The 21,778-nt window shown below is 34.3% G+C and overlaps 1 protein-coding gene across 1 annotated transcript in view; it reads left to right on the top strand.

Moving 5' to 3' along the window:
- The window catches only part of DGKB (diacylglycerol kinase beta), a 327,720-nt gene extending 307,824 nt beyond the window's left edge, over positions 1 to 19,896 (top strand). Inside the window, exons 23-25 of the mRNA XM_057373108.1 lie at positions 5,714 to 5,834; positions 7,585 to 7,645; positions 17,406 to 19,896. Of these exons, the coding sequence (XP_057229091.1) occupies positions 5,714 to 5,834; positions 7,585 to 7,645; positions 17,406 to 17,513 (290 nt within the window). The 3' untranslated portion in view covers positions 17,514 to 19,896. The remainder of the gene's footprint in view (positions 1 to 5,713; positions 5,835 to 7,584; positions 7,646 to 17,405) is intronic.
- The last annotated feature ends 1,882 nt before the right edge of the window (positions 19,897 to 21,778 follow it).

Here is a 21,778-nt window from a genome sequence, read left to right as displayed (position 1 = left end):
CAGCAACACAAAATACTCAAAACTGGGTCACGTAGTGTAGACAGAGGACTTGATATGTATCCCTGAAGCCAGCATTAAGAGGGAGAACAGACTTTCGATAACAGAATGTTGAAATTCATGATTTGCTGATTTACTTCCTGTCTCTGCTCCAAACTTCACATGTGATCTTGGCCAGGTCAGTTCTGAAAACTCTTGTGCTTAACTTTATGTGGTAGAAATAATATTATGACTCYTGTGGGTCTATTCACAATATATTCAGCTGAATATGAGAGCAAATATTTTTCCAGGACCTAAACATGTCTGTGTACAATTTTAACTTTGTAAAATGGACATAATAATATTATTTTTCCCCAATGCTTTGTCTATTTTATTTGTCTATTAATTCTTGGATAGGAGAATTGTCTTTTGTATATGTCTGTGAATCAGTAACAAAACAGAGCACTGACATATTCTGGATCTTGAGACACAACTCTTGTGTAAACAATTATAAATGTTGAGGCATATGTTACTTCAGGTAGCTTCTCTAAAGGAAGACATAACAAAACCCAGGATGCAGGGATTGCATAGGATTTACAGATTTTTTGTAACCAGGAATTTAGAAAAAGGTGTTCATTTGGAATCAGGGAAATACTGTGACAGTAAACACATTTTTAGCTTTTTACAACAGTCCCTATCCCTGCATATGGAACCCTCACATTCCTGCATAATGGGTAACTGGAGATTTAATACATGCTGTGTTCTAGGAAGATACTGAAGCATTCATGTGGTGCAGAGCACTGAGCTTGGGAGTTTTTCAAGGATCCTCTGGCATCATATCAGCTTTCAAATTCTTATCCAGTATTTTAACTGGAACCAAAAAATTTCCAGCATGATGATTACTAGGGTTTGATTACATTTAGTAAGCTATGGAGCCCCTTCTCTTCGAAGACAAACTGCTGCCAGAGACAGATTTACCACTGACCAACAGTGTTTTTATGCAAATGTGCCTGAGTGAGTGCACTAACCCCAAGTTATAATAGAGTCATTCAATCTCTTGCCAGGACAGCAATATTTATATATTGCAAAGATAAATTGGACATCAAAACCAGTTCCATTACAGAGGAAAGTTCTCTATGTAAATCAGTTTTTCTAATCACAACATGTTTCTTCCCACCCWCCCCCTAACCCATTTTGCTTTCCTTGCTTTATCTTCATAGATGAATTCCAAATGTGTTTTTCTCTTGTGTGTTCACTTCGAACATTGAAGCATTTAGCTAATGCCAAGATAATGGATAACGTAAACTCATTATGAAACTTTAAAGTCTCCAAGTGTGTTTCTTCATGCCTTGGGAAGGGCTATAAAGGGCTTAATAGTCACATACAATGTTTTGTCTGCCACTTGTGCAAGTTTCTGTTTGAACTTCTCTTTCTTCTGCTGCCTGATGGGAAGAAATGGGCAGTCAGCTCCCTAGTGACTTTATCTCTCCATCAGGAATGAGTGCAAGGGGTCAGATGCCCCTCCGAATTCGAGTCACCRTCTGCTGACAGCAGAGCTCCCCTGGGAGAGCCGGCTTTGTTTACTGACAGGGCTAATATGAGGAGACACGTGAAGTACTTTGGTTTGTGGAAGAGGGCAGGAGAGACATGGTGCTGTGAAAACATTCCCACACACTCTAATGGCTCATTCACATAGAAAACAAGCCAGAGCCTTCAGCTCTTTCACAGAGCTCAAAGTAGAACAAACGGACTCAGGAACCCCAAGGCACCAGTCAAAAAACACTTTCCTAATGGACTAATACTGAGATGCTCTCGGTGATAGCTTACCTATGAGACTTCAGCTCTCCTTTAGGCAACTAAGTGAACTGGTCAGAAAGAAAAACTGCTCAGTATCTGACAGTTGCTTTTGTTCACTGTTAGCTGTGAAATTCTTCTTGAAAATTTAACCGTCAGTTACCTAAAGCTAAACTTTGTAAAACTAGTTAAAATAGGTAAAACATGCATTGGAAAATTTTATCAGTGCAGCACCAATTATTTCACTTTAGAATAAAATCTGTAGGATGTAGAAGAAGTACAAGAAAGTAATATATCCCTAAAAAGAGATACAGTTTTGTGCTTTAYAGTTGGTAGAGACACAGATGCACACGAGCCTGTAATTTAAGAATATAATTTGAGGATCAAAAAAAGTTACTTTCTCAATGAGGTCTGAAATGCATTAGAGATACTTGTCATAGGAAAGTGCACATTATAAGCTTATATGTTATAAGTATTAAGTGAGGAATTATATTTAGTGAGCAAAGCATTCATTATTCTCCACTACAATTTATAAGATATGTACGAAGTCAACAATAATAGTGATACTGTCAACCCACGAGTTTGTGTAGCTCAGTATCCAACCTCTAACATCAACCAACCTGTATTAGATATAAAGCAAAAGAGAGCTTACAATGATTCTTTTCTGTTAGGATATCCTACCGAACATCTATCATTTTTGTCTTAAGTAATTTCAAAGTTCAGAGTCATGGCATAATTAAGTATTATGTAAAAAGAATTTCCTGCTTGTCTAGAAGTGCTATGAAACTCMTTGGTTCTTGCATTTTGAGAAATACTGAATTACATTACTCTCTTCACCTAGTCCATTGCTCTTATTATTTTCTCCTCTTCATTCGTCTCCTTACTTCTTTCATACAGAGGTTGCTCCATATTTGTTTATGCATTTATTCATTTCCAGGTATTTTATTTTTCTTCCTCTGCATTGCTGAGTAAACTGGAACTAAAAATTCCATACTTTATGGATGTAGATGATCGTAAATTGAACGTTGARCTGATATTTTCATAGAACTCACCAGARTAACTCCACWRTGTTCATTTCTGTATGAYAGYATCRATTGTAGTCCAGCAAAGTAAGCATATGCACATGGAGACACACACGCACCATATTTATTTCCAGTTGTTATATATGTGCATATAACAGTCTACTTCTGTAGTTAGCTCTTTCTCCTCATGGTCAYGAAGTTACATATATTGAACTTTCTGCCTTTTTAAAGCCCCGTTACTCAGTACTGTAAAATTCCTAAATTTTTTTTTATAATTGGGTTTTCTTTTTCCTTTGTTGAATCCTCAGTAGTCACTACCTGCTTCTATTTCGAGATTATTTTGGGGTATGTGTTGAGCAGTGCAGAGGTTCACACACTAATCTTTCTGAAAAATCAGAGATAAACTTCCACCAGAATGAAGAATGACTTCCCCTTTCCTATCTTTTAATTTAATAGAAGATCAGATCCCCTTTAACAAAGTTTAGTCTCCTTCAGAGTTTATGGTGGCAACCTTTTAAGAAGAAATATCCATTCGTTGATATCTTGATTCTTTATATTCAAACACCTTACACCTTCATGTAACATCATTGAAGGGTGGGACTAAAATAGATACACTCCCTTTTCCMCTTTTCACTCGAGTTCTTATCAAAGTCAATATATCTCAAGGATTTGTTGAAATGGATATGACCGTGCAAAAGCACCGTGCAAGGGCAGGAGCGTGAWCTAATGCAGTCAATAACTGCATGTTACATTTGCTTTAGTTTTTTACTTCTTTTTGCTTCTGAAGAAGTTATGTYTAATTTAAGCTTGATTCTAAAAATATTCATATTTGGCCTAAAATAACTCCACTTTGGGAACGTGCCACTGCAAATGTGACGTTTTTGAAAGGGCTTAACTTTTTTGGTAAATATTGTTCAGTTCCAACTTCCAGTGTTTAATATACCACATTTTTTGAGAAATGTGRTGTAGGTCAAAGGGCAGGATTTGGCCCATAGTTACCTGCTGCTACTGACATTGATCTCAAAGTTATTGGAAAATGATTTATCAAATATATATCTCTGCAAATGCCACTACTCTGAATCTTGCACATGTTGCCTGAGCTGTTAGAAATAAAAATCTGTTCTCAATTATTCTTCCCTTTAAAAAATAATATTTTTCTAATAGCCCAGTAAATAGGAATTTGATGCTTTCTTTGGCTAAACCTTTTAATGATTTAGTACATCTATAACGTTCTGTGTGTTTTTATAATACARTAACTTTTGAAAATGTGTGGTGCTTTCCCAGCTAGATCTCTGTGGCTACCAAGAAAAGCAGCATTTGTTTAAATCACAGTTAAGTTTAAGTGTAAGTTACTTATAGGAAACATTTTAAGAAAAATAAGATGCAGTAGAAAGCCAGACATACAAAATTGGACTTACATGTGTTATAGGGAAGCAAACTATAAAACGGTATAGTTAAAATTAATTGTATTGTATGTTTTAAAGTTTTGACTATCTTATTGTTTTCCCTTAATGGGAAAGAGCATTGTTTATTTTTTTCTTCATTAATATTATATGAAACTGGTTTCACTGTGATGAGAAAATGAATATAGAAAATATTAAGAAAGCATAACAAGAAAAATGAAGGCTTTGGATAGTATCAGATTTTCTAGTTGRAAGCAGAATAATCCAGATCATAAATCCTATTTGCTTTTAATATTTTTTTCCCCTCATCACAGTACTTCTTTCAGTTAATTACCTTCATTGAAGGCCCAAAGAAGTGAACAGAAAAGACTCCCATTGAAACTTTGGAATAGCCTCATAGATATGATTGTTAGCATGAAATTTTACCTTCATYAAAGGTTGAGGGGTTTAAAATATACAAAGTAATGTGGTCTCTTTGTTTTTTTCAGTGTGATGAAAGACTCTAACATTGCTTTGCTTCACTGAATAATGTAGCTTTTGGAAACATCGATGTTAACAGCCAATTTATAAAACACACATATTATACAGCTAGAAAAGAAATGTTTCTTTTTCTTGCCCATTTGGCCTTGGCAACATGTATTTACACAGGAGCATATAAAACATTACATACAAAACACCCTAGTTGATTCTGGATAATATTTCATTACCTTGCTTGGTTGCTTCTCAAAACAGACTGCTTATTACTGTTTAGATTTCTGTTTGTACCTGAAATTCTAGACAGAATTTGTCCTTGCTCCTTGAAGTCAAGCAAACTAATATTTATTTAAATATTTTTTTTAAGTTTAATGCCAAAGTACTATTTAGTCAAAACGAAGTGTGAAACAAAAAATATCTAACTGAGTGCAAACAAGCACTACAAAGTTCAGGAAGGCTGGGTGGACAGTTACTGAAATAAGGTGTTTTTCTTCCTTTTTGCATTGCATCTGTGTACTAATTAAGACACTGATCCAATTGCAAAAAAAAAAAAAATAATAGTCTCATAAGAATTATGCATGCATGTAAAGGCTTAGTTATGCCCATTGTCTGGAAAGTACTGTGTAGAAGAGAATCCAGTAGGGTCTGGAGCACTGACATTTTCTTTATGGATTTTAAATAGCTGTTAAAACAATAAAYAGCAAACATTTCATTCTCTGTGTGTCAGGTAACTGAAATCAAGGAATCTCTCCTATTTTCTCACATAATGATACTATTTGTTCAGTCTTTATGTATTAAAATCAATCATGRATATAATTATATTTCAGAATAATTTTGGTCACAATATTGTAGAGCCATGTGACAGCAGGGCCCAGTTGTGTCCCACTTAAAACTGTAATTCTTCGTAGGAACGATCACTTTTGCCAGTTCCTCTCTCCAYATCTTTTATTATCAGCTTGTCTTCTGGCAGTTCTTGTTGGTCAGTATGAGTGCTTTCAAAATACCATCTAGAAAAAAAATGTGGCTTTTTTTCAACTTTTGCAGATCTGAGTGACCAGCTAATGGAAGTGGTCGGTCTGGAAGGAGCCATGGAGATGGGACAGATATACACAGGTCTGAAAAGTGCTGGAAGGCGGCTTGCCCAGTGCTCATCTGTTGTCATCAGGTATCAGCAGCTTTWATTTACACTGCACTATTGTGGTGAAACTGTAGAGTTTTAAATRTTGCCAGTTGATTTCTTTTGTAGTTTAACAGTCATAAGTGTAATTATTGTTTCTTATGAAAGCATCGTTTTTGTAAATGAAAAGGAGTCTATTCCATCCATCTTCTACGCCCTTACATCTTCTTTTCTTTAAATGTGAAAAAACYAAAAAAAGGGTGTTTACATTCAATCTTCACATGTTATATTCAAGTGTCATTTTGWCCTATGAAGAAGTATTGTCAAGCATTTGGAGCAGAAGGAATAAGGCATGAGCATCTTGGGGTTTATTGTTGACATACACTCATGCAATTTCAAGCCAAAAGTAATTTAGCATTACTTTGTCACATTTTAACCCATTTATAATGCATACCTCACCAGGGAATAGTAGCATGTAATTAGTAATTGTAAAGCACTTTTTGATCTGTGGAAGTCAAAGTGCTCTGGTTTTAATTTATTTGTTATTTACTGAATTGTGACAAGCCACTATTATTAAATCTGTTGATATGTGGGAGCTGATGATGGTGGAGTACTCTAATTTCATTGTACTTTATCATTTGTAAGATAAGAACATTCATAATAGAGTAAACTTGTATTAGAACACAAGGAAAAAGTAATTATTCTAACTTTTAGATTAAGTAAAGACTGAAAAAGAATTGACCATCTCTCTCTTCTTCAGTGAAGAATTCCTCAGGAAGAATTTTCCCAAATTTATTAAACCCATAAGCTCTGCAATAATAAGCCTAAAACAGAAAAGCAACAATAAAAAATTTAAGAGAATAAGTAGGAACCCTTCCTGAACTACAAAGTGGGAATTCATTAAACATTCTTCCCTTCCTCCATTTATGGCCATAGATGACAGTGGATAATTCCATGGACTGTTAGTTGTTTTCAAATAATGATGTCCAAACCAGAATTCCCATTGACCAACATAAGTGTGCAGTTGACTAATTTTTCCATTTTTAGATTTATCCACTCCACGCTATTTTTAATGGTCTTTCTTGCAAACCATTAAAATGCAGAAATACAGGGTTGGAAAAGACCAAAAACATAGTATTTTTTTTTTTCTGTTGTCCTTTTTCTATGCTTTTTTTAATGAGGCATCCAGAACTAGAGAGGGAATTCTGTGTCAATATTGATGTTGAAATCAGTGCCCCTTTACAATTTACATTGATAGAGTGGCATGTTAAACACTCTGAGTATAGTGCAAATCTCGTTCTCTGTGAGTGTTCTGTCTGACTTAGAGTTAGACACAGTAGTTCTAGTAAATGGTGATAATAGACTTAAAATGTATTTCTTGTTTCCTTTATAGTAGTATAATATATATATATTATATACTAGYATAGTCTAAAATATTTTAAAAAGCAGATTTTTTTTTTGTATTTTCTGTTAATAAGGTTTGTTCCTGGAGTTATTGTGTAATTCACTCTTTATTTCACAAATTACAGACTCTTCTTGCATGAAAGAGAAGTGCATTACTAGTGAGATACATGAAATTTTGCCATGCTTTTATTTTGTGTGTTGGAAATCAGACCAAGCTTCCTAAGTTGACTCTGCTACTTCTGTMATCAAGTTGAGTCATAGTGGAAATTTCATAGGAGTTTAGGGGTAAATCAGGGTTAAATCTGTATGCCATCACATATATGCTTTTTTAATAAATACATTCATCAGTTTTGTCTGCTATTTCTTTCTTATGTTATGAAATTTGTACCTTTAGGACCAGCAAGTCTCTGCCTATGCAGATAGACGGAGAACCTTGGATGCAAACTCCTTGCACGGTAATTGCAACTGATTTTTTTTTTCTTTTTTTCTTTTTTAATGATAGAAATATTTCTCTTTTGTTTAAAAGACAACCATTTTCATCAGCATTACCTCAATTTACTTAGCATCATCACAGACTGGTTTTATATACTTCAACACCCCCTGCATTTTCAATTTATTATTCTGATTTCAACCACAGGTTAGAATGGAATAAAAAGGTATTTATTTCAGAAATTTGGAAAATACTTGAAGAGTTCAGTCTCAGTTTTCCTTTACCCAATATGATAATTTCCTTATGATGATRTATCAGATTTAGAGTCTCTATTACTGAGGAAAATTCAATGTTTGTTTTGATGGTAAAACGTATAAAGTAATAATATTAGTCTTTAAAAATTAGGAAGGTTTTCTGTTATGTTTTTGAGAGATCTTATCAAGAAAGTTTTAATTAAAGCTGAAATCTTAACTGTGCTGATTACCGTAGGGCTAATTTTTTTTTTTTTTTTTAAGTCCTTACTGTTTAAGGGAGAAATAAAGGAAATTAATTCATTTCTTGTTTCAGTACCCCCACATACAAGGTGAGGGCAGGTAAACATCAGTCTGGATAGGGTAGGGTAGGGTAGGGTAGGGTAGGATATTTCTCAAAGAAGGTTCTTTGAGTAACTGTATACAGACAATGCAAGAAAAGGTGTATTTGTAAGAACTCTCCATTTTCATCTCTCTCCAATAAATTAGACGCTAACCAAGCATTCACAGAAGAGGTTGAAGAAATCCAGGTTCTTTATTGTCCTGTATAATCTTAGTAACATGTTTTACTATATAGTTCTATTAATTTTGTTTCCCTGAAGAAGACCTGTGTTTTAAAGTAGATGRTGTGCTGTAGCCTTGCAGCTTGTAAATGTGTCCAAACAGTATTTTAACAAGRAAGAAATCCCACAAAAAATGGGGGTAATTTTCCAAAAAAGGGTACTTGATTACTTTCATGAGCTTCGTGTCTGTGGTAGAATTAAAAGTTATACAAAGAAATAAAAGGTACAGCATTGAGTAAGGTGCTAATAGATGTGGAACTGATGCTGTATGGGTTGGGATGAGAGAAGAGGGTTGTGGTGGTTCATGTTCATCAGATGCACCACAATGTKAAGCTGAACAGCATGAAGGGTGCTGAATTCTTAATCCTTAGGGAAGTGCTCAGGTTGAGCAGAACCAYATGAACACATACTGTGTGAAAGCAGAACAGTAGGGATTTTATGAGATTTGTTACAGGAAACATTTTAGAATTAAGAGATACCATTATCTTTACCTCTTCTACAATGATGCCTCAGTGCAGAGCAACAGTACTGAATTCAGCAGTCACTTTTTCAGGAAAAAGATGTGTAATTTTTCAGTTGCCAGATTACAGAAAAGAACTTATGGAAGGATGCTGGCAATAACATGTGCCTTTTTTTTTTTTTTTTTTTTTTTTTTTTTTTTTTGTCCTGATGCTTGCTCTGTGCAAAATCCCTGCTATCTGATTGATAATGTTAGCAGAAGCTGCCTGTGCAGTTGAGAACAAACCTGGGAAAAGAAACAGTTCTTACATTTCAATTACTGCCCTGTGGAAACAGTAAATTGCTACAGACAATTACTGCTGTCCAGTGTTCAAGGGGATGGAAATGTCATGTACTTTTCTCTGGGACCTGTTCTTCTTGCTMTACCATTGTTATGATAATACACTTGGCCCTGTGTAAGAAAGCCATGCTGTTGAATGTACTTGTTTCCACTGAGGAAAGAAGACATTAACTATTTGTCTATACCAATGCACTTCCATGAGTTTAGATATAGAAATATTAATTTTTTGTTGTTTTATTCTTTTTGGTTTTGTTTTTTTTTTTTCTGCTGAGGAACTTCATTATTTATTGCAATGGCTCCTTGCATTGCTGTATATGCATCCCTCTCCGTTTTCTACATCTAACAAAGGAAAAAACATTTATGGTCCAATCTCTTTCATCCCTATTAATTCTAAATGCAGTAGAGTTTTTTTTTCTTGACATTCTCTGCAAACTTCATTCATTCTACCTAGGAATTCTTTAGATAGTGACAAACATAGGTATTAGCTTTCTCTCAACCAAAGATCATGATTTGATTTCTGAGTTTGTGCTTTACAGGGGTCTTTCTTTGGAAGCCGAAGCATACTTGATCACATAAATACCAGGGTGATATCTGTGATGTGTATCCAAATCAGAGTCCATACAAAACCCTCATAAAATCAAAATAATTCTTTAGGCTTAGTCAACTATGTAGTCAGTCATTTGAGCCAGCAAGGGCTCAAATTTCAGAAAACAATATAAGGAGGCCAAAAATAAAAACATGGAGTTTGTCCTGTTTATGAAAAGACTGCATTTTTCTCCCAAAATGAAAGCAAATTATTATTGGCCCATTTTTAAGTGAAAAAAAAAAAAATCATGATGGCCAGATAAAGGACTCCATAAGTTTAGTTCCTTAGGACACGTGTGAAAGCTTGGCTTTCCTTTTATTTCACCTGCTAGGAAGTTTCTTTCCATAGYTCTCACATGAAATTGAGGCCTCTGTATAAAGAAGCTTCCATTGCTCCACTGTACACTGCGATGGGGAGACATTCCCATGCTGCCTCTTTGTCCACAGTAGGATGCTGAGGCAAGGCATTTATTAGTTTACTATCTATGTTGTTTGAAGGAAAAAAGCTACAGTTATGTTTGGTAATTCCATCTCACTGGATTTAGGGGAGAGAGGTCAGTGCATCAGTGAGACACAGCCACTGAGCCTCATGTTTTTTATTCTTTGGTGTTCCAGGCAGAAAGCTATTGTTAAAGAAAACCAAACAAACAAAAAAAAAAACCACAAACAAACAAACAAAAAAAACAGAAAACAAAACTAAACAAAAACAACAAAAAAACATAAAACAAACAAAAAAAAATAAAATAAACAGAAAACTTCTATCTTTTCCCCTTCAACTATCCTTAATGAAGCTGAAATAATGAACTTTATTTTTGGTATGGTCATCTTAGTGCCATCTAAGATCAGTAGTTTTAAGGATTGATCTGTAAATATTACAGAGACTGAGAAACAAATTCATAGAATCAGCAGGTATTGAAAAACTCTTGCCCAGGTTGCAAGTACTTAAGATCAAAAGCACATTTCTGGCTTGTTTCAGGTTTTTATATCAATGAGAGTATTTTCCAAATGATTGTTATATTATGCCTTTAAGGAAAAGAAGTTCTGCATCAAATCCCCATTATGCATAGGATGCAGCCTGCACATGCAGTGTTATAAATTTACTTCCTGTTGAAGGAATCAACATGTTTCTCTTTGCTGCTTCTCCTTTCTGACTGGAAAAAAAAAGTTTGGGATGTGTYAGATAATGCAGTGATTCTCCAGAAGCTGTGAGCTATGATCAATTTTAGGAGTAAAMAAATTGCTGTGTGTTTCTTTTAAAATCTTTTATGAACTATTGCTTATGCACCTGGCATCCCAAGGTGAGAGCAGGTATGCATTCCTGTAGGWTCTGTGCATACTGAAAAGTGTGAGTGGCTTGGTCTAAAAATCTGCCATCCAGAATTATTCAGTGTGTTGAACACATGCAGACTGCAGTGTTTAAGATGCCACTCAGCTCTGGTGTAATAAGATCAAGCATCTGAGCATCAAATTGTATTGTTTTCACTGTTTTTTTTATAGGAGAGYCTTTGGGAGAAGGAAAGATGATAATGTTAATGTTATGTTAAACATCTTGTCCRATTAGCTGAAGAGGAAATTCTATCAGAGCTCGCCCAGACAAATATAGCAACATGAAAGATATCTATGGTTTCACCTGATCTCCAAACAGGTCATTAATAGTAATGAAACTTCAAAGACTCTCAAGTTAATTCAATAAACTTCTAGCTTTAGCCATCAGGGTTTTTGTTTTGTTTTTTTTTTTAAGAAAAGTAATCTTTCAATTTAGCTACATAAATTATTAGCAATGTTTTGAAAAAATCTATAACAATGTTCCATCTTAATTAGAAATAACTGCAATTTCAGTTCTTTCATCTATTCCTGACTTGCTTGGCATGGTATCTGAAAGAGTGAAAAGCTTATAGAAACACTATACTGAAAGCAGAAGACAGAAATGTCAATAGAAGATGCAAGAGTATTGCTTAAATAAAGAAACAAAAATAAAAATCTSTAGTCAGAGCTCATCTACTGGATTGCCAGAAACAGTTTCATAGATATGTGAGACACAGAATTTTTATAATTGTTTATTGATATAAAAACTTGAAGTCATGTAATAATGTTACWCAAAATTAGTATTTCAAAATATTATTATGTGAATGCACCTTAAAAATAAGTTTTGAATTAGTGGTTTCTCTCTAGTTTTTCCTTTAGTCGCTAGAGATGTGATGAGCCAGGGCACAGAGATCCTGCTGTCCTATGGTTGAATCCAGAGAGAAACAAGAACTTTTAACAAGACAAACCTAGCCAAGCTTTTATTAATAACCACTATGTGCCAGAGCTAGGTGAGAAAACYAAAGGAGTTACAGATGTGCTTTTTTATAGATCCATTGTCTCCATTACCCCACACACCTCATGAAGAAACTGCAGCTCTATTCTAGACTCTCTCAGGTATCCTCTTTCCAAGCCTCTGGCKATACAAGTATTTTTTTATCAGTTGTTTATAATGAGAGAATTTAAGCTACTGTTCTGCCACTTTAGAGTAAAGAGGAGCTGGGTCCTAGATATGGTGGCTAATTTCAGTAGAATATTATTCTACACAGTTACCAATTACTGCACAGTTAACCTATAAATGGAAGTCAGTAACTAGAAAAGACTTTTGGTGTTACACAAAAATGCTACATTTTTTTTTCCCTTTTGAGTAGCAGTGTGCATATATTTCTGTTCCAAGGCCAGATTAATTTATTGTGTTTCTAATATTTTATTCTGGAGCCGAGCTTTATTTTTTGTGGTCACAGGTACACTGCACTTTAATTATTTTTGTTTATGTATGCATATTTTTTTCCTAATTTCACTACAGTAGTTTTTGTAATTGACAAAGCAATTTACTGCATGTGTGCTTTCTGCACCCCAGACAAATACTCTCACATGTAATGCACCTTTCTTTCCAGTTCATATTGTTAAGAAAAGAATTAGTTGTGACTAATTGCCAATTAATTTGCAGTGGTTTTAGGGAGGRGGGGGAAAAACAATTGCACCTACTAATTAAAATTTAAAATATTCCAAAGTGTCATCTTTAGGTATCTGTGGAATAYATAATTTCCATTTTAGTTCTGCACTGGATCTGTAACAACCCCGAGCTGACAGCTCTATTAATTTAAAACCTCAGTGATACCTATTAGTACAAAACATGAAAAAAATGCCATTAATCATTTATTTTAATTTTGCAGCTCTGTCATTTTCTCAGTATGTTTAAAAATTATGATGACACCGTAACGTTTTCCAATCTACCTGTGTGAAGGGGAAACGGATCACACTACTTAGGAGAGACTAGAGTATATTATTAGARCTTAATTAATGCCAAACTGATTAGATTTGATTGCGCTTTGCACAATAATATTGTTTAGAAATTTATTTGAGGTGTGTTGCATAATGCTTTTAAAACAACTGGTTTAGATCTGTGAGATTTTGTCCGAAATGCCACATAATGCAAGTCACAGGTTAATTTTGTTCAGCACTGCCTACATTCTATCAGTCTGATTCATATCATGATACCCCATACATTCTTGATCACCCAAGGAGAGATAAAAGTATTTGCACTTCTGTGCTATAGAGGTGATTCATTCCTCTAGTTCCTGTAGTTCCTGGGCATCTACACTGTGAGAAAATCCTCATACCCTCAAAACAAACAGCATCTAAACCCTGCTGAGAACATGGAAAAAAGTGACCGTAAACTAAAATATCCAGCTGGATAAGGTTGGGTTTTTTTTCTGGCAGTTTTTTACCCCTCTCTTTAAAATACATTAATATGTTCTTTAACATTAATTGAAATATTATAAGCAGAACTGATTAGCTCTGTTTCTAGTTTTCTACTTGTCAGTGAGCACAATACTTTGGTATCTGAATTTGTGGCACCATATTTTCCAAAGTAGTAAATAGTAAATATTTAAGCATTCTGAGARGTCAGGAGCATGAAGATAACTGCACAAAAAGGAACATGAAAGACAAACTGACTGACCTAAAAGACATTGTTATCCTGCTAAAATTAGTGATGCCCACTGTATTTCATTGAGTGGATGCATTGTATTAATGTGGCTTTAAGGCATATTTTGAAACTCTGACCTGCTCCTGAAACAAATAAATGCTGAGTTTATGCACTTGTCAGTATCTTTAATGCCAAAAATTCAGGCCTTTTCATCAGAAAATTTTCTGTTGACATATAGGGAGATGTTACCATCTCTTCTTTTGAGAATTATGCTTTCAGTTTGATCCAGTGTTTCTTGCCATGGATATACTGGACCCACTTTTATTACTGGAAAGGTGATTTCAAAATTGCAAATGCAATATTTTTCTGTTACACCTATTTACTAGATATACCACCCCTCATGGTACAAAATCTTGGCGTCAATTAGTAAAYAAGAGTTTTGTCATTGGCTTCAACAGTTTAAGTTTAGCCTAGAGTGTTGTGGATCAGGCTTACAACAAAAATCCATGGTATCTTAGCAATTCATGTGTCTACTTACTTATCCCCTAAGTGGAATTCCGTTGTTTCCTGATTTTGCCCATTTTTAAATATAAATTTGTGCTAAATATGTCAAATAATTTTTTTTTTTTTGTTTTGTTTCGTTGTTTTTGGGGAGGTTGTTTTTGGGGAGGTTTTTTTGGTTGATGTAGTTTGTAGTTTTGGGGGTTTTATTGTTTGGTTGGGATTTTAAAAAAAAGTTTGTTTAGTTGTTTGTTTTGTTTTTGTTCCAGCGGCACTTCAGGTACTCACCTTTATTTATGTTTAAAATGTTCTCAATATTACCCTCACATTATTATATATTTTCAATAAAATTGAGCAAGTGATCTCAAAAACTGTTTTCCACAATTCTGTAGAAGTTTCTACAAGTATCTTTGTCAAGATATCATCAGTTCCTAAAMATAAATTAGGTTAGGATTTTAACTTTCTGAAATTTTGTCTGTGCAGTCTCTTTTTCTTGTGTGTGTGAGARAGATTTACAGGTAAATCTAGGAAAAAAAATTAATTTTTAAAAAGGGTTTTGTTTAAAACTTTTAGAAGTTTGTTTCTACTAAAAAAGACATGAAGTTGCTTTCTGAATGGAATAGAAATGGAATGGTAAAAGTTAGTCTTTATTCTCTCMATGTGTACACACACAGAATCTTTATCCAGCCATAAAGTAGGAATATTTAGCTTTAAATGTCTCCATTGCTTGTAAATAAAGATTTATATTTCTTTCTCTCTCTCTCTCTCTCTTTTTCTCTTTCTGTCTCTCTCTCTCTCTCTTTTTGTCCTCCCATAGAGCACTTTGAATGTTCAGCTCTACTCTGACCTACATTATCTCTCTGTCTGAGATCCTTAATGCTTCCTCCCATCTCAAAGTGTGCACTGTCACTTGTTACCCAAACTCACAATGTTAACAGATACTACCATGCATAAGTTAAAAAATGTACTTGAAGTTTACACTTCATTTTAGCGTTTTCAGAATGTAAAATATTTTTTACACCATTGAAATTCTGCCAGTTTATAGGAGTTGAAAATAAGTCTKGGAAAAAGGCATATAGGATTTATCTTTATGCATGTGAGTGGTTAATCATGTTCAGGCATGTTAGCTGATCCCAGCTGATAGGAAGAAATATACTGAAGAGGTCACGGTCTCCGAAACAGATGGCTCAAGCCAAGGAAGAACATTACAAATGATAAACATTTACTCAGTATGTAACTGAATTCATCCTGAGCAGCATTGAACAGCCCCAACCCAACATGCAATCTGTACAGAGTCTCAGGATTACCTCACCCCTTCATGCTAAAGTCATCTTTTGAGCTTTGCTCTTTTATTCACTTTGAGATGGAATTTCTATGTTTTAGCTCTGAAAGGAAACTTTAAAGGCATTCCTACTGCCACATCATGGCCAAATCTTAAAATTAGCTAAACCCTTTACGACTTGAAAACCTAGTCACACCAGCTGTAGATTACTTTATGGCAAGATCCTCAAGATCAGGTTGATACCAGCACTGCTCCTGAGCCCCAAAAATATRTCTTATGAAGCATGTGAAAGTACAAAAATCCTTGAGGCAATTTTCCRGGACCAGATCATCAGCTGGTAGTGACATCAATGGAATAATACCAGTTTAATCCAACTACAGATTTGGCTTCCAAAGYGATGCCTGAAGCATAATTTATTGTGAGAAAATATATTGGTTCCAGTCTTTAAAAGCAAGAGTTCTTATCTATGTGAAATTAATCTACATTGCCAAAAATCCCCCATATGCTATATTCAATACTAATGAATGTATTGACAAAAAGAGGTCCCACATGAAATTTGAAGGTAATGAACTAAGGTGGCATGAAAATGAGCATTTGCAGTGTAAAGTAAAGGRTCTAATAGAGTTAAACCAAGACACACACTCTGTTGAGATTTTTGTGTTTCTGTCTTCTCGTATTGTAAATTTCCACCCCAAGAAATGTCCTGATCTATATTTTAATGAGCCTCTCCACGTGGCATACATTTTTTGTTTCATTACTATTAGTGAATGACAAGTGAAGGATATTCATTTTAACTTGAAAATGTCAGGTATGCACTTTAAGAGATATATTTTTCCAGTTTTTAATGAGGTGGTGTTTCTTTTTGAAAGAAATACCCRTCTCTGATGTGGGTACTATGCAGGTGACAACTGATATTTAATAAGTGATGGTTCTTGTATTAGTCGTAGTTCACTAAAGAAAATGTCTCGGATTGCTTTTGAAAAACTCTTAACGTCACTASCCCAAAGGCAAGATGTGACCTTTTTATTACATAATGAGAATCATTTATTATCTTACAATGTATCTTAAAGTCACAGACAAAATGCCACTTTGATAATTGCTTTCAATTAGCTTTGAGCATAGCATACATTCATAAAATGTCTTCTCTAATTTAGACTTGAATTAGAGAAAATTGCAGACATAATCTACTTTAAGGTTGTCTCATTTAAGGTGATTCGTAGTTCTGTATCAAAGAAATCAAAACGGGTGGCTTTAGAGCAGTATTACAGAGTGTTTTAAATAGTCTTTTCAATATCTGAGTGTAGTCTATTAACAATTAATTAACAAATTAGAATGCTAGTTCATCTTTTTGGACCTTTTCTTGTGTATTAACTTTATACTCTTGTTCATAATGGCTGTTTTGAAATTAAGTAGTGTCCTGTGGTAAAAGAGTAGAGCTTGATTAGATGTATAAATAAAGCATATCAAGACATAGCTTACATCTTCATAATAGGCAACAGCTTGGTCTGATAGCATGTATGTCCTTTCCAACTTTTAAATTCTTCCTCAACAGCAAGCAATAAATCCACACTCAAAAAGTAAGATTATATATTGGCATGTATTATATTGTATACATTTTTTACTGTGTATTTTGTGTATAATTTTAATTATTTATAAAAAAAGCAATTACACATAGATTGGTTTGCTGAATATGGAACATCATTCATAAAAGAAATCCCAGGTATTTTCCTTTCATTTTAGATTAAGTGAAGAAAGTCTGGAAGTTACATGTAAAGATAATTCAGACATCTCAGATAGTTGTACTGAACTATCTCAAGGGATAACTCTGTTTTTCKCTTTTCTTCCCCAGATAAAAATTACTCACAAGAACCAAGCCCCCATGTTGATGGGACCTCCTCCAAAAACTGGTCTTTTCTCTTCTATCATCAAAAGAACAAGGAACCACAGCAAGGAATAAGCCTACGTAGTTTAGTTTAAAAAAAAATAGCTTTGTTGGGCTTTGGAATATTTATGCTGGAAATCTTTCAAGAATTTTAGAATATCTTCTATTTGCAAAACCTTGGATTTTGGTTTAACCGTTCTGTAGCTGAGCTGATGTAAAACTATGCTACTAGAAAAAATGTTGTCACAGTTTTGTAGGCATTTTGCATGATGAAAGCAGATGTTTACATAAAATGATACAGCATATTTTTTGTTGCATGCGTTACCATTTACTAATCTCTGGGCCAATTCTGCCATGGAATATGGGAAGAGAATGTCATGGGTAATTTGATTTTCTCGCTTTTCTGTTTCAGCTTTTTCTACTACAATAATCATATGCCATAGGTTCAGTCAAGCATCTTTACGTGAATAGTCAATCTGACCTGTTTCAGAGTAAAGATCATTACAGGTTTCATGAACCTGTATTTTTAGTTTATCATTTCTTTCTACCCTGAGAATATTTTTATTCAACTAAGTGTTAAAATCTCGTAACTTATTCTGATAACTCCTATGTATATGAGTAACTGTACCTGCTGAAAACATYTAATATGCACAGTGTTCAAATGATCATGATTGTTCTTGTGTAAGTTTTTGTTAAGATTACAAKTTGATTGAAGTTTGAGCAAAAACTGTAAGACTAAGGCAATCATGGTGAGTGAAGATAATAATACTTGCAAAACTAGCCATCAGTGTTGTTTGTTGAAACCCTAGAATTATTTTCATGAGCAATACTTCTTTGTAACATGGCAAACTTTAAATCATTCTGCATATTGACCAATAGCAAAGTGCATATGCACACAAATAACCAAAGCTCATGCCTAATTAAAGTGCATTTCCCACCAAAGATTTAGTGAAGGATGCTTCAGAGAAATGGGTTAATGCATAATTAATCAAACTCACTAGAGTAGACTCACTTCTGAAAATTTACAGTTCTGTTGATTACATTGTCAATGTCCAGACAAATGTTGGGGTAGGCAGGAACATTAAATTAATTGCAAGTAGATACTCACTTTTCATTTGTTTCCTAACTTGATAAACAGAGTCACATGCTCTAAATATTGAGACATAGATATGAACTTTAAATATTAGAAAATTAAACTTATAATTTTCTGTGGCATAATTAGTTATAAATTCATGCCATCCATAATTTAATCATCCCCTAAATTAATCTCTCAAGGAAAGGATAAACTGTCTGTTACCCTTTTGTAGTCTGCTATCTGGAACCCAAACATTTCTTGTCATAAATTTTGGTGAGGCAGTTGCTCAGGTTTTAACTTTCTTAGCTCTCTGAGAGACTTCCCAACAGCTTAGAACTCATAATACAGGGATTTGTCTGAGGTTTGCACAGCACTGTCTAATGTTGAAGGGAAGTCCAAGAATGGCAACTTTTTTCAGTCTTGCATATAATCAATCTCAAACAAAACTTTTTGTGCAGTCTTAACATGGTTCTTTGTTCAGAGTGAGCTGCTTCTCAGCTCTGCATGTCTTAAGTTCTCAGAGATTTCATAAAAAAAAAACAAGGAAAAAATAAAACTTTGCTTGAAATGCATGATTTCCCATTTTTAACCAGACTTTAAAATGTTAATTATTTATTAAATCTATTTTTCTATTGATTCRTTCATCCATTTTAAAAATAATACTTCATCATGCTGTAGTGCACGGTACTGTGCATGTATTTAAATAAAGTTACTATCATTTGTTCCTCAGTATAAGAATTCAACAGAGTCCTAATTTATATAATAGACACTAAAATAAAAGTCAATATATAGCTGGTAAGGTTATGTCTTTGAAATATACAGTCTATGTTCTGTAAACATTAGGAGGTAAATGCCAATTAATGTTTTGTTCAGCATTAGATAGAAAAATATGAAGGTGATTATTTGCTAAAATTAAGATCTTGTAATTCACCATTCTTGGGTCCAGTGTTGTTGACTTTTACAGTTACCATAGGAGTAAACTAGTACTTTTCCTGTACATTGCAAACACACACATACACACACACGGAAGCATTGATGCACTGAACTACAAACATGCATAAGTATAGGGCAAAGGTTGTTTGCAAAAAGAAGGAATTTGCTGACATAATATTACGTGAAGTGTATATTGGTTTTATGAAATTATGGTTACAGGTGATAAAAATTTTCACATAACTTGACATAGGATTTTCTACCAATGCTCTCAACTTTTTGTGGCAAAACTGTGTTTAACAACAATATATAATGTGTTCTCTATGATTATCTCATGAACATTGTAACTCTGAAAACAAATAAAATTATACATAAGCTATTAATAATGTATGCAGTTTTAAATGTGCCAGTCTGTGATAGCATATTGTTCACTACACACTTTTTTATGTATAGAGTCCACATCATAGAATTACATACAATTCTGAACAGACATATACAAAGTAAATAAGATCTGCTGGCCAGTATATATAAATTTTCACTGTAACAAAATGCAACAGAGCAGCTGTTATATTGAACTGACATCCCATAGCAGTGACTGTCTTTCTGTTAAACCTGGTTGTTTGGGTTATTTGAGCATGGCCTCTAATAATTTAAAACCATKTTCAGGTTGAAAGTATTGATGGTGAAAAGAAAATCTTAGAGTACATAAAACATAGTACAAAAAGAAAACAGTAATGAAAGAGAACTTTAAAGGGGGATTCTTTTCTTCAGTGTGCACAGAATTAACATGAAATTATTCATTGGTGTAAAAAGTGAAACAAAAAAATATCTGCATATGTCTTCATGCAGCTAAAATAGATGCACAGTTCTTACGTTTACTGAAGAGGGTATCTGTAAACCTTCTACTCTTTACAGTGAAGCATTTGTTAAGGCTTCATTAATGACATTTGCAATGTAAATGGCAATTAAAAACATATAGGAATTAAATGTGACACTGGATTTGCAAATTTTCCATCATTGCATGTCAGCTGGGTGATGTGCTGACAAAAGAAYGTGATGTCTCAGGAAAAACCTTTAACTTCTGATATTGGTCAGAGTCTCTCTCACTTTGCATGAGTTCCTATTGAAAAAAAAAAAAAAGTGGAAGAAGAACAGAGACAAATAGAGAATTACTATTTCCAGTACTTGTAAGATATTGAAAATCATCATGATTATTTGAAGCTAGGGGTGAGACCCCTTGGTTTAGGTTTAGGTGTACATGTATCTGTGTATGAACATGGCAGAGCAGGAAACCTGCTGGTATGCTCAGGACTCTGATGAGATAGGAAACACTGTGTTTCTGAAACAGGAGTACACTTTCTATTACATTTGCTCACTCTTGTCAACTCTGTGGTGTTGCATGTACATCGAAACAATGACTAGCTAATACCCAAAATTATTTAAGGCAAATAAAGTTACAGATTTCAACATGTTTCAAAATATCAGTGTAAGAAGAGATAGTCAGCTGTGGTAAGAAAGTTAGAAAAATACCTCCTTTATATTTAAAATTCTATAGGTTAATATTTGTTTGCCAAGATTATAGCATTTTTGTTATTAGTGATTGGGTAGTACTGATATTCTGCAAGTTACTGTCTTCAACTCCAACTGTCTTCTGGGGCTTAGAACATGAGGCAAACCATAGCAAGACCAAGACTTTCTGGGAAGAAGACACTTCTGAGCAGTGTCTGTCCCTCACGTCTCTGTAGGAGTAACTAGGGAGAATAGCTACAAAAATGGAAAAAGATCTAGACAAGGAAGGAGGAGAATATCAGAGAGCTCTGCTATGGAGTGAGAAAACAGATGTTCAAAATGAAGCATGATGAGGTGGCATCCACAAATGTGTGGCTCCTGGGAGGCCAAATGAAGACAATAAGGGCTAATGAGCCACGATGAGCCAGAGAAATGGGTTAATTACATTTGTTTAGAGATCCTTTCCCTTTAAGGCCGAAAGAGTGAACCAGCATTTCCTTGCTTGGAGAGCAGAAAGATGGAGAGAAATTGGACTAAAATAGAGGATACAACTGAGCCCTTTACAGGAAGTGAGAACTTACAAGCAAAGGAGAGCTGAAGGATGGTCAAAAGAAGGTAAAGAACTTTCCAGAGCTTTATCTATTTCTTTCATACCCTGAGGGGAAAAAAAAAAAAAAAAATGGAATTTTGTCTCTGCAAAACAGCAGTTTGCTAGGCTACTAAGCAGTTAGCCTGAAAATAAATAAATAAATTTAGAAAGCTGAGGTGGGCCAGAGGAGCACAGCTCAATGTTTTATGCAAGAGCGGTGAAGAACGTGTCAGCCTG

Source organism: Malurus melanocephalus, unplaced genomic scaffold (genome assembly GCF_030028575.1).
Source record: "Malurus melanocephalus ecotype Western Australia unplaced genomic scaffold, MMel_1.1 scaffold_185, whole genome shotgun sequence".
Lineage (NCBI taxonomy): Eukaryota > Metazoa > Chordata > Aves > Passeriformes > Maluridae > Malurus > Malurus melanocephalus.
Note: the sequence above shows the minus strand (reverse complement) of the source record. Positions and strands in the feature narration are given on the sequence as shown.